Source organism: Chelonoidis abingdonii, chromosome 17, assembly GCF_003597395.2.
Source record: "Chelonoidis abingdonii isolate Lonesome George chromosome 17, CheloAbing_2.0, whole genome shotgun sequence".
NCBI lineage: Eukaryota > Metazoa > Chordata > Testudines > Testudinidae > Chelonoidis > Chelonoidis abingdonii.
In genome coordinates this window covers 15,323,062-15,337,117 of record NC_133785.1, presented here as the reverse complement: position 1 = coordinate 15,337,117, position 14,056 = coordinate 15,323,062, and the positions used below count along the sequence as shown (strand labels likewise).

Below are 14,056 nucleotides of genomic sequence, written 5' to 3'. Positions count from 1 at the left end.
TCTCGATGATATGTAATCAATTTTTACCAATAGTCTTAATATTATCTAATGTTTTCTACAGGACTATGGGAAAATCAGTTTGTTCTGGCTAATTTGGTTTTATCAATATGATCGTTTCACTCATAGATTCTGTCACAGTCTCACACATGGATAGGCTATATGAACCTTTTCTCTTAGAAAAATAAGCATAGATCCTAAAGTGATGGTATTACTTCCTTGTGGGAAGACTGTCAGGGTCAAATCTAGCTTTATTTTAAAATAATCCAGCTCACTTATGTCACTAGTTGGAACCAGGAACAGATTCATTGCAACTGAAATGAGCTGGTAGCCTCAGTTTAGTTTCTAATGAACTGGTAGCCTCATCACTGAACATAATCATATTTGGCATGTTAGTTAAGACTTTCAACAGACACACTTAGGGCCAAATGCTGGCATAAACTGGTGTTGCTCTAGTGAAGCCAACAGAGCTGCAACTTCATTATATGTTCCAGTATGTACTATGATATTACACCCATCACACAATCCGCTAGAGCATGAAACTGGCTTTGGAGTGGAATAAGTCAGGTCTTTTTAACTGGGCACACAGACTTCCAAATATTTCTCTCTCATTTGCTCTCTCACTCACACACATGAAAATTTCCAAATGTCTGCAACTGTCAAAGACCCAGATCCCACAAACACTCATTTAGTGATGCATCTTAATGAATTCTGTAGTGGATCAGATCAGCTCCTTGTGCAAAAGGTTAAATGGATGTACATTTGCAAGATCAGGGCCAAATACAGCACTTACCTCTGTTCACCCTCCCAAACAAGTCTGCTCCAAAACAGTTCTATGTTGGATCCTCTGGGAGGGAGGATTTAATCCCTACTCACTCGTGATCTTTTCCTGTTTACTTTCTTTGAGTAACTTCTTGAGAGAGGATTTTCAATTATGTATTTTAGGATCATGTCTAAATACTGTATTCCATGTCTAGAGATAGCCTCTTGTTTAGAGGAACAACTTGTAAATCTTTATATATTTAGATAAAACAGACCTGAGAGAAATTAGTTTCCCAACAAAACACAAGTATCTGACTGAGTCTTTACATAACTGAAGACAATATATATCAGAAGATAATTTTAACAAAGGTGTAAATTCACAGTAATAACGTAGAGATGGTTTTGTAGTTTTTAATTTATAATGGAAAATGTTCCTTTTAAAAATAAATTAAAATATTTTCTTTTTACTCAAAAAGTGCCCTTGACATTTAATATATACAAAATAACTTTTTTTAAACTGTGCATTTAATGTTTGAACAGACTCTCTGAAATTTAAATCCAAAGTTAAATCATTTAATTTTTATTTCAAAAATCTGCTATTAATTTTCATACTACAAACCTTCTAAAAGCTACCAGTAAGAGAAAATTTCATTTTTGCTGCAGGATATATATCTTACTTGTTTCTTCTTGCTTTTCCTCCTGGGCCTGGGCCTGGGACTCAATTTTGGTTCCTTGTTTTACAGTCATCAGAATCTGTTCAAGTTGCTCTTGAGTTAAACACACCAAATTGTTCCTTAGATCTTCACCTGAGATATGAGGTTTTTGAGACTTCTGTCTGGGCTTTTTAACAGCAATTTTATTAGGGTTCTTTAAATCCGACATTCCAGTTGTGTTGTCTTTTTGGATAATCAAAGCATGGTTTTTATTTAAGGATTCCTTTGATGAATCTTTAGATGATGACAAAGTCACACAGTTTTTTTCACCTTTTATTGCTGCCCATCTTGATCCACTTCTGGGTTTTGCTAAAATATGTTCATGCTTGACACAGGAATTTTGTGTTGATTTCAGAACATGTCCAGACTGTTTTGTTCTCAATGGATGTTTGAGGACTTTAGCTTTATTACCCATCTGTTAAAACAGTAACAGTTTTATCTTTCCTAGGATATTAAAGTAAATAAACTATGTGCCCTTAGTCTTTTCCTTCCTTCAGGTAGTAAAAGCACACTTTTTCTATCTGTCAGATGTCATGAATATAAAGGGAAGGGTAACCACCTTGCTGTATACAGTGCTATGGGGTCCTTCCTGGCCAGAGGCGCAAAATCCTGTTACCTGTAAAGGGTTAAGAAGCTCATGTAACCTGGCTGGCACCTGACCAAAAGGACCATAAGGGGACAAAGTACCTTCAAATCTTGGCGGGGGAGGGGGAGAAAGCTTTGCCTGTCTTCTCTGTGTGCTTGCCAGAGTCAGATCAAGGAAGCAAGTAATCCAACTCTTATAGAGCTAGTAAGTATTTAGCAAGGAAATGCATTAGTTTACTTTTATTTTGGCTTGTGTTTTTCTTTGTGTAAGAGGGAGGTTTATGCCTGGTTTCATAACTTTAAGGTTTTGCCTAGAGGGGAGATCCTCTGCGTTCTTGAATCTTTTGTTATTCTGTAGAGTACTTACCATCTCGATTTTACAGAGGCAATTCTTTTACCTTTTCTTTAATTAAAATTCTTCTTTTAAGAACTGGATTGATTTTTCATTGCTTTAAGATACAAGGGTTTGGGTCTGTGTTCACCTATACCAATTGGTGAGGATATTATTCTCAAGCCTCCCCAGGAAAGGGGGTTTAGGGTTTTGGGGGATTATTCTCAAGCCTGCCCAGAAAAGGGGGTGTAGGAGCTTGGGGGGATATTTGGGGAAGGTAGGGCTCCAAGTGGCCCTCCCTAAATGTTTGTTTAAATCACTTGGTGGTGGAATCCAAGGTATAAGAGAGAAATTGGGCCTTGGGGAATTTTAACCAAAGCTGGTAGAAATAAGGTTAGGGGGTGTTTCATGCGGGTCCCCACGTCTGTACCCAAAAGTTCACAGTGGGGAGGGAACCCTGACACATATCTAAATATTAAAAGCCAATTCTGTTCTCTGTTACATTCGTTGAAACTCAGTTCACTAAACGGAATGACTCCAGATGAATACTAATGTAAATGAAAGGACGAATGGCTCCAAATGTGCATTACTGTTATTTTTTTAATCTGAATGTGAACGTCTAAAGCAACAATATGGAAATTAGTTTTACAGTATGGTCACTTGTCCCATACTGCTGGTATTAGAGATAATAATGCCTCTTCTGCATTATGGTTGCTGCTAGCAAAAAATCACAATAAAATTTTAACAATCTGATTCTGATCAGAAGCACCAATTTAGAATGTATTTGCATTCAACTGTCAGCTTTCAAACTCTTTGGTGAACAAAACAGGATAATTTTTCTTTAACCTCTTGCACGCCAGGCCTAATCTAGTCTCCTTTCAAATAATGGGCCCAATGATTTCAATATTGTCATGGGATACAGTGTATTAATGTCTTCCGGCTAGGTAAGCATCATAAACACAAGGACACTAGACTAGTTACAAGTCACATTTATCTGATCAGGTATGAAGGGCTCAGGCAGATGTGGGTGCTGGGGGAAAAGACAGTTTTCAGGTAAGTATTCTTCAAAACCACACTTACCCAAGATAAACTACTATCCTCTCCACCTCTATGCAAGTTCACAACTCTTTTATCATCTCTTCCTGAAAGTCATGTTGCTTTTCTTCAAATTAAACATGGCTAAAAATGAAACTTCTAATGCTTGGCTGTTGGAACCATGCATATTTTCCCCCTCTTCTCCCCACAGATCAGTATGTTGCCAAAGCTTATTTTGTTCTGTACTATATAAATCTCTCTCTCACACTCATTGTCCCTTCAGCTGAAATATTTGTCTATGCTTTGGTTCTCTCTTGCCTTAACTACTGAAACATCCTCTCCTTTGGCCTCTCCATCTAAAATCTTGCTCCCCTCTAGTTCATACAAAAAGTAACATTATCCAATGTGGTTATCAGACCGTTATCCAATGTGGTTCATAGTACTACTGTCTTTTTTTCAATCTCTCTTCTAAGAATTTAAGTTTTAGGCATACTGCATGCAGAGTATTTTCCAGAGATACAGGGGTTCAAGTCATATTAATCCTACCTATTTTGTCAGCTACAATGAGTTTTATCAATGGAACTTCATTCTTTCATAGTTAACATTGACAACAGATATTTAGACAAATCAAAAATCGCTACTGAAACACATTTAAAAAAGATAGATTGTATTTTTGGTTATCTAAAAATCATGGAATCATTACTCCACTTACCTTGACTGTGGATTTTGATTTACCTATTGTAAAACAAATAAAACAAAATATACACATGAGAAAAGTATTCAATAATCAACGATTATTTCCTTGAAAACCACATCCTGAGAAATTCATGGTCCCACCTAGTCTTAAAATCTATTATTCTGTTATGGTTACCTAGTCTCACCTCCTGCCTAATGCAGTCCAAAGAACCTTACCTGTAATTTCTACATCAAAGACTTGTTAAATGCAGTAAACTTTTAGAAAGATATCCAGTCTTTTTATTTAAAGATTTCAACTGAGGTAAAATTCATTACAAACCTAGGTAAGCTGTTCCAATGGTTAATAACCCTCTTTCTTAAAAAATGTGTATGTTATTTCTGGTCTGAATTATCTAGCTTCAGCTTCTAACCACAGGATCTTATTATATCTCTGGGCTTGTCCACACAAAGACTTGGTGAGCAACAAGCCATGGCATGAATGTACAGCCTACTAGCTTGCTGTACAGTGACTCGCTGTGTAGACCCTACTACTGCACACTAAAAGTTTCAAAGTGCGCTTTGTCCTTAATGTGCAGCAGCAGAGTCCACTTAGGGCTTGCCTACCCAGCATGGTAAAGCGCTCTAGAGGGACATGTAGAGCACTCTAACTGCCGTGGATAGACCCTGCTGGCCCATTCTAAAAGGTACCTAGTTTGCGATAACATAGTTCTGTGCAGGATCTACTGGGAGCAGTTAGAACGCAACGCATTAGAGCGTTCTACAAATTGCATTCCTCTAGAGCACTTTTTCCGCACCATGTAGACAAGCCTTTAGTATGTGGTAGACTAGTGTGTTGTATAGTCCACACCCTGGCTTGCCACGGTACTAAGCTGCCCTTTTACTGATTGATTTAAAGAAGCACCTACTATCAGAAATCTCTTTTCTATGTAAATACTTGTAGACTGAAATCAAGTAATCTCTTAACCTTCTCTTGGATAAACTAAATAGATTGATTTTCTTTAGTCTCTTACTATAAAGCATGTTTTCCAGACCTTGAATTATTCTGGTAGCTCTTTCCTGGACCCCTTCCAATTTTTCAACATACTTTTTGAAGTGCTGACACCAGAAATGAATACAACATTTCCATAATAGTTTCACTAATGCTATATACAGATGTAATATCATGTCCCCATTCCTACTTGATATTCCCTTGATTATATATCCAAGGATGGTGTTCGTCCTCTTAGCTACAGCATCCTATGTTCAACTGATTATCTACTATTACCCATACAGTTCTTCTCGGTGTCACGGCATTCCAGGATACAGGCCTCTATCTTGTACGTGAGACATACATTCTTTGTTCTTAGACGTATGACCATGCATGTGTAAGTCTTTAAAAAATATGTTCAAATGAGTCCATCTTGTCAAGCACCCAGGACTCTCTGTATAACTGACCTGTCCCCTTCACTATTTAGCGCTCCTGTAATTTTTGTCTCACGTGTAGTGCCCTACCAAATTCACAGTCCATTTTGGTCAATTTCACAGTCATAGCAATTTAAAAATCATGAAATCTCAGATTTTAAATAGCTAAAACCATGAAATTTATGGTGGTGTAATTGTAGGGGTCCTGACCTAAAAAGGAGTTGGGAGGGGGTTACAAGGTTATTATGGGGGGGCTGCAGTACTGCTTACTTGTGCACTTCTGCTGGAGAGTGGTGGCTGCTGGCAGGGAGCCCTGCTCTGAAGGCAGAGCCACTACCAGCACCAGTGCAGAAGTAAGGATAGCATGGTATGGTATTGCCACCCTTACTTCTCCACTGCTGCTGGCAGGGCGCTGCCTTCAGAGATGAGCACCCAGCCAAGAGCCACCACTCTCTGTCTACCCATCTCTGAAGGCAGTACAGAAGTAAGGGTGGCAATACTGCAACCACCCTAAAATAACCTTGTGACCACCCTGCAACTCCCTTTTGGGTCAGGATCCCCAATCTGAGAAACATTGGTCTCCCCTGTGAAATCTGTTAAGGGTAAAAGCACACAAAAGACAAGGTTTCACAGTCCGTGGTGCGTTTTTCATGGCTGTGAATTTGGTAGGGCCCTACTCATGTAAATATGACCAGCAATGACTTTATATTTTCTTCCATATCCTTGATAAAGATTGTTTACAGCACTAGGTCAAGGAGAGTTCTTTGTGGGACCCCAGTGGAAAAAACCTCATTGATAATGATTTTCCATTTTAGATGACTATCCTTACATTCGTATTTACATTAATTTTTATGCTCCTAAGGCCCTGTAACCAGGTATGCTGTCCCTTAAGGATAGGCTCCAAGTCCAGCACTGCTCTGTTTTCAGTTTCAGCCTGAAATGAAGGTATTTTGGGATCATAGTTCCCAGTAGGCTCTGTGGCCTCTTGCCTTACTTAAGGCGGGGAGAAGAGGAGTTTGTTGTCCTGGCGGGCTCTGCTCACGAACCCAAAACCTAATAAGCAGGAACTGCAGTTCTCAGAAAGCCCATGGGAATAACAGGCTATATAGCAAGGAATGCTGGGACAGGAGGCATGAGTGTACGGTGCCTGCCCTCATAACACTGAGAAACTGGAGGGAGTAACATTTTTTGTGATGCTGTTCTGCTTCATAAGAGGAAGACCTGCAGAGAATAGGGCTGCTAACAGCATCTCTCCAGTGAGGAGCAGAAACATTGCCTTGAAAGACACCTTTGGTAAGTATTTGTCTTATTGTGGACTTCCTTTTACTGTGAAAGGATGGAATCTAGGGTTTTTCTAGAACTGGCGTTCTCAAACTGGGGGTCAGGACCCCGCGGGGGGTCGTGAGGTTTGACATGGGGGGTCGGAAGCTGTCAGTCTTCATCTCAAACCCCGCTTTCCCTCCAGCATTTATAATGGTGTTAAATGTTAAAAAGTGTGTTTTTAATTTATAAGGGGGGGGGGTCGCACTCAGAGGCTATGTGAAAGGGGTCACCAATACAAAAGTTTGAGAACCACTGGCTAGAGGATTGCTCAGCCAGAGAAACTGCAGCACAGTTTGCATCTATATGAGGGACAAGTAAAGATCCTCTGTTTAGGGGCACCATTATCCTGAAATCTAGTCAGTTTAAAAATAATGAATTCAAAAGTAGCTTTAGCCAGTGTGCCTGACTTTGAATCTCCCTACCTCTATTTCTGACTCTACAATCTCATTTTCTTTTTCATTTAAATGGCTTATTCTCTCCACTGTTACTGTGTAAATGACACACACAATAACTTATTTGAAACTGGGTGTCTTAAGCCATCACAAGATGTTCCTGATTGAAGTCTCACTGCTGTTTGGAAATTTTAATATTGTATAGGAAACTGAAATTCATAAATGTAACCTGATAAAATTTAGCTGAATATCACTGCTGTTTACATCAATCTCATGAACATTATAAAAATAGCTTTTCTTGGACAAGATTTTAAATTTTATTTTTTTAATGTAATGCCAATCCAGTGACTAAAGGGTAGCGTTCTATCTTGCTTTGTGAGAGCATTCTCGAGTGACTACTGGTTCCAATCCACTGAGGCCCATAAAGGTGGGGAGATTGCCAGATGTACCATCTATAGTGTAGAAGAAAAAAGAGAAGAGGAGGGAAGCATGCTAACGTGGTTAACAATGTCTATAGCAGACTGACTGGCATTGATTGGCTCAGAAAGTAATCCCATAAAGTCTTCCCTGGACAAAAAATGGTAAATGCAGAACCTGGAAGATGGCCTTAAAGAGAGGGGAAAAGGCAGAGATCTTCAGGTTTCTGGCAGCTATGTAGTGAACCCTGGGAGATTTTGGGAAAGGGGATTTATACTTAGATATAAATTAGCAGTGTTTTATTCTGAACATCAGATTTAAGGCTTCTTTATGAATGACTTGCCCAACTTATTGAGTTTACCTGTGCTACTGTCCATTCCACTTATGATATCCTGCATTCATATTTTTTTGACTAATACCTATGCTAGTCAGCAATATGGATAGCTGACCCTTCAAGAAATCAAAATTGTTCCCAGTCGCCTTCTTAACAGAATATGATCATATACTTTGATGCTGGGTTATTACTGTAAAAGCAATGCTTTCCATTCAAGCCATTTAATAATGAACAAATACTGGAAAAGAGATTTTTGCATGTCATCAGCAAGAATGAGAAGTGGCCTAAATATTTTGGTTTTTAAAAGTAAAAACGTTCACAAAGTTTTGTCCTGTGGTTAGTGACTCATTCCAAACCTCACAGAAAGCTGCAGTGCCTTGCAACTTAGAAGGAACTACGTTTACAAAAAAAAAATTTGTAACATGCTCCCTCTGTTTAAATACAGCATTGTAATGATATGGAAGTATTTCTCAAATCAGGTCAATCTATATATAATAGTCAATTTATCTCTGGATGCACAAGAAGAGCCAAAAGACGGCTGAGAGCTGAGCTGAGACTATCTTAGACTTTGCCAGTTGATCAATATTCGTGATGATCAAAACCATTACTGTCAGACAGTACATATGGCTGGCAATGCATGCTTTATAGAAAGTCAAATACAAACCCATGCCAATAACATTTTGGTAATTATTAGGACCCATAAAAAACAATGTACAGAATATTTCACCAAAACCTTGAATAGTTCTTTCACATCACTATACAAAACATTAATACTTAACCTTTATAACAAGATATGATCAATTTTGTTGATCTTTAAGGAGATTTTAAATGTATTAGAGACAACTGAACTTAACGATTATACATAATAAAAATCATACCATATGAAGCCAAAATTAGCCGAGGTTTTCCATCCAAAATTTCAGTTTCAAGCTTTAATCCATCTCTGTAAAACAACAACAAAAACAGCTAACCTCTTCTGTACCTGAAATCATCATCAGCAAAGTATGTGAGATTATGGCACAAGGAGAGAGGTGCTCTCAAGACACTTAGCTCATATCACCATTTCATATTCTATGTTTATATTAAATTCAAACTTAAGCAGTTCCTTCTTATAAATATGCAAATATTGGGAGATAGCCATTCTACTCAAGTGCTGGTGCTTTTAAGCCTCTACATCTCAATATATATCTAAATTGGGCTGACAAATTTCAATATATTCATACCTTGTCATGTCTGATTTCTGACCTGATCCAAGAGATGGGTAATGGGATAATTGACAAAGTGGTGAACTAAAGAACAATATGTTAAACAATATAAAACATGTTAATTTCAGCACCGAAGAAGCCTGAGCGATGGCAACAACTGGGTGGAAGACAACATTTTAAAAACAGTACTTAGCTGTCATTTAAATAAAAATTTAAATTGTCTTCATATTCTAATATACTCCATACCGTTGAGAGAGAGGATTCTTCAAAAATAAAAGAAAAACACCAGGGAGTCCTCCACAGAATGAAAATTAATGTTAAAGACTTACAATTTTTCTTTAACTCTTACATTTAAACATCTGAACTCTATTTTACTGAAATCCCAGTTCTTACTGAAAACAAAAATAGTTTGAGATATTAATCCTAATATTAAGGCAGGAGTGTTATCAGCTCTTTCTATTCATGGTATTTTTCTTGGAACCCTGGCTGTCAGAATCCAATAGTCTGTGAATCATAGCTTTCATTAAAAAAAAATAAAATAAAGTAGCTTTCTAGGCCTCATAGTTGCATAGAAAAGCCAGAAAACATGAACCCTAAATGCTTGAACACTACAAGGTAAATAGAAAGAACACTTTTTAAAAAAAACTTCATTGTTTTTATGCTAAGATCACAATGTTTTAGGCCTGACTCATGATTTCTGAATTCTTGGGACCACTGATACTGAGAAAAACCGAAGTGAAATTAGTAGAGTATGCATAAATTGACCATTGAGAGCATCACTAATGGGCCACGTAAAGTAGTGTTTACTGCGCGGGTGGGGGGGACCACACGTGAAAATCCGAGTTGGAAGAACAGGGAGTAAAGGCTGACAGCTAAAGGTCAGAATCCTTCCCTTACCTAGCGGATTTTTTACTTCCAACAGCCACCACCTCTTATAACACGCTACAGGCTTATGATAGCCGCAGTCCCAGGGAGGAACTTTAGACTGAGTCCTGAGGCACAGAATAACGTACCCAGAGTAACCCACTAAATACCCTGGACAAAGAGCAAACAAAACATGAACTTGGCGGTGGGGAGGGGGGCTCATCAGACGTTGCCGGGGCGTCTCCGAGACCTCACCTGCCAGAACAAACCCAGGTGCCGACACGTCACGTCGCACATTTTACATGACAACGTTTTGCAGGCCCTAGCTCTGACTGTAGCAGCCCGTTAGCCGCAGGCGGGGCGAGGCACAGCCCTGCCCGGCTTTGGGGAGAGGGTCATTCTGAAGAGCCAGACCACGTGGACAGACACGCCCAGCGCAGAGGAGGCAAAAGCCGGGCACTGCGCTGCTTACCCCAGGTTCATGGCCCTTCCCCTGCTACACCCGCGGGATGCGGCGACACCCCTCTCAGAGGCGGCAGCGCGGCTGGAGCGAGAGGGACGCCGCTGCCTGGAGCCCCAGTGTGTGTACGTTGGCTGCTGCCACCGCACAATGAGACGAGAGGTGATAGGCTTCCCCAAGGCGCGGGCCCTCCCGCCAATGAGCGCCCCTTACACTGCGGGGCTGCTTTCGCCTGCCTGCGAGGCATTCTGGGGGCTGCAGTCTGGAGCTTCTCCCCCGCCCCGGCCGCGCGCTGCTGAGCGGGTGACGCAGGGGTCTCGCAGGGCCGTTTCGACAGCAGCCGCCGGGCGCGTCCTTGGCGGTATTGCGCGGCCGTGGAGCTGCCGTAGATACGGAACTGCTAATAGCGGGGGTTGGCGGCGGGAGTGGGAATCGGACATAACAGTGTGAAGATGTATTGGAGTCGGGGAAGGATGGATGCAAACTCTCCCTTAGTTTTCTCTCCTGTGTAAAATATTAACCCGGGGAGGGGACATACAGAAACCCTAATTCTGCAGTGAGGTTTGTACAGGGCAAGTGGGACAATTTGTCCCATACCCTGGGCCCAGCAGGGGCACCCGCAAGAATATAGTATTCTATAGTATTGTAACTTTTTTTTTTTTAATGGGTGGGGCCTGAGAAATGGCTTTGCCCCAGGCCCCCTGAAGCCTTCGGGCAGCCCTGGGTTTGCATCGACAAAGCCTGGTGTGGGTTTCAGTGCTGACTTGAGGCCCATATCATGATTATCATTATTATGTTCTTTATTATTAATTTTGCTTGGGGAGAAAAATGCAGTAGGTACAAAAGTATTTAAGACTATTTGGGAGGTGGGGTAAAATCACACAATAGTTCATTGGGGATACAGGTGTATTCAAACTGGTTGGGAATCTGTCACTCCCCAACTTAACTAAAAATTGGGGGGGGGGGGTCCTAGACCAAATTATTAATAATATATTAAAAATCAACTAAGGGCCCAGGTGTGCAGTTACACATGTAAGTGACTTTCACTAGACTCAACGCTTGACTTAGTATGAGGTTTTCTTGTTACAAAAGTGTTATTTTTTTTGCTAGAGGAATAGATAGGAAGCTATGGTTGCTTGCTACTGTTGGAAATCAGGCTACTCATTTAGATGTCAGGTAGTGGCTGGGTGATGAGCTCTAGTCAGTCAGGTTTGAAAATGTTGGGTTAAGTGTTTAAAAGTGGTCAGATAAGGGCCAGTGTTTTGAAAGTGGCCTCTTAACACCTTGAGGATCAGTTCCTTAGTACATAGTTTTCAGCTGACTTTGTCCTCCTTGGACATCTCTTCCCTTGTCTCCTGTTGAACAGCTAGAATTGCAGCTCCCTACCTTTGTATTGCCATCAGTGATGCTTTACGGGAAATGTTTCAGGAGTAGGACATTGAGCATCCTGTAACCTATTGCTTCCTTGACATAGTTTCTTTAATAACAGGGCATATGAAATACTATTATTTTTTAATTGGAAACTTAATTATTTTTTAATTGGAATCCTGAAGTTTTTCCTACTTTTTCAGAGAGAATTTCTTATGACTTCATAGGGGGACTAGGCCAGGGCCGGTGCAACCATTTAGGCAAACTAGGCGGCCGCCTAGGGCGCCTAGTGGTTGGGGGTGCCTAAAAGCCCCCTCAGGCGAGGAAGTGGAGGTGAGCTGGGTGGGGAGGCGCTCGGAGAGGCTTGCCCGCAATAACGAGGGGGAGCACACAGGGGAACCGCTCCCTGCCCCAGCTCACCTCCGCTCTGGCTCCTCCGCTGAGTACACAGCCCATCTCTAAGTCTCCTCCAATCAGCACCGCAAGCCTGGAGGGGGAGGAGAATTAGGGGTTAGCTGTCGTGGGGGGGGGATAGCTGCTGCGGGGGGGTCTCCTTGGGTGGAGCTGAGTTAGCTGCTGTGGGGGGGGGCAGGGGTAGCTGGATGGGGGGTGCAACATGGAAGTTTCGCCTAGGGCGCGAAACTTCCTTGCGCCGGCCCTGGATTAGGCTCTGATTCAGGAAAGCGTTTAAGCATCTACTTGTGTCTATCCCTATTCAAGGCAACATTTAAACTCATACTTAAAATGAAATGTGCTTATATCCTCTTGATTTCAAAGGAAGCAAGCACATATTCTACTAGTGTCCTGAATAGCAATGCAAGTATTTGGCCCCAGCCTGAATATAATGGATCATATGCTGGAGTTCTTACTTAAAACTCCCGCTGAAATCAATAGGAATTTTGCCTGAATAAGGACCACAAGATTTGTCCTGATACAAGTAAGTGGCAGTCAGATAATGATGGATAATCAGGCTGGATTTGATGTGTACAAAAAAACCTAATTTATCTGATGCTATTTGGAATTACTTTGGATAATTACTGTGCCATACTAACTCATCTCATATTTAACAGACTTTCACCTGTTTCCATCCAAATGCACCTTCCCATGTAGTAGTATGCTATTGTTGATCTGGTGACTAAAAAAGCCAAACAGCCAATCTTAGACACTTTGGACCAGATCCTCAAAGGTATTTAGGTTCCTAACTCCTTTGATCTGAGACCTCCATTTAAGGACCAGAATAAGGGAGGAAAAGAGAATTAACACATGAAACTTTTCTCAGTAAGCTGCTAAAATTGAATTTAAGTTCTGTGAATAGACGAAATGCTATATTTGATTACAGGATACAATTTAACTTTTTTGCTGGCTCCTCTATTCCAGCCCCTTTCCTTCAGCTCTTCATTTCATTGAGATATGCCAGAGACACCAGCTGTAGGCTGGCTGAATTTATTTTATTTATCTAGCTGATGTATTTTTCATGATCATCACGGTGTCTGAATATCTGAAAACAAAATACTGGGGAAAATTAGACTTCATTTCAAAGATGATAATATACCAAAATATTTAAAACAAAATTCTGTGCCGTTTGAGGTTTGACCATCTATTCAGAGAATATATTGTATTTGTAAACTGTATTGTCTGTCTAATTTAGATTGTAAAATATTTGGGACAAGGACATGTCTTTCTCCATGTTTTGCCGAGTGCCAAGCACTCTTTCAACTTTCTACATAATATTTTTCTTTCCACTATTATTAGCAAGTCTGTGTCAGAATTGCTACTTTAAAACTTCCACCTTCTTTCAATCAAATAGCTGTGTTTCAGACAGTTTTTTGTGCAGGTTGGCTCTTTTTATGTTAATTCCTGCTCATATGTCTAACCTTCATAGGTACATTTTGTATCTTTTTTTTTTTCCCCCCTGCCATCACTGGTGTTCATAATCTATTTCCATTATAGGTGAACAGAATGTAAATTAATTTGCATATCTTTCAGATGACTAAGGCCTGGGCTACACTAGCAGGGGAGGGGGGATTTCAAACTAAGATACGCAACTTCAGCTACGCAAATAGCATAGATGAAGTCAAAGTATCTTAGTTCGACTTACCTCGCTGTCCTCACGGCGGTGAGTTGACCGCCATGGCTCCCGTGTCAACTCCGTACTCCACCTTGGCAGGAAGAG

General features: G+C 40.5%; 1 protein-coding gene across 1 annotated transcript in view; it reads right to left on the bottom strand.

Moving 5' to 3' along the window:
* Positions 1 to 10,671, bottom strand: part of CCDC66 (coiled-coil domain containing 66) — a 74,228-nt gene extending 63,557 nt beyond the window's left edge. The window contains exons 1-4 of the mRNA XM_032798824.2: positions 10,528 to 10,671; positions 8,865 to 8,929; positions 4,136 to 4,158; positions 1,437 to 1,887 (exon numbers count right to left, since the gene is read on the bottom strand). Of these exons, the coding sequence (XP_032654715.1) occupies positions 1,437 to 1,887; positions 4,136 to 4,158; positions 8,865 to 8,929; positions 10,528 to 10,538 (550 nt within the window). The 5' untranslated portion in view covers positions 10,539 to 10,671. The remainder of the gene's footprint in view (positions 1 to 1,436; positions 1,888 to 4,135; positions 4,159 to 8,864; positions 8,930 to 10,527) is intronic.
* Positions 10,672 to 14,056: the final 3,385 nt, after the last annotated feature.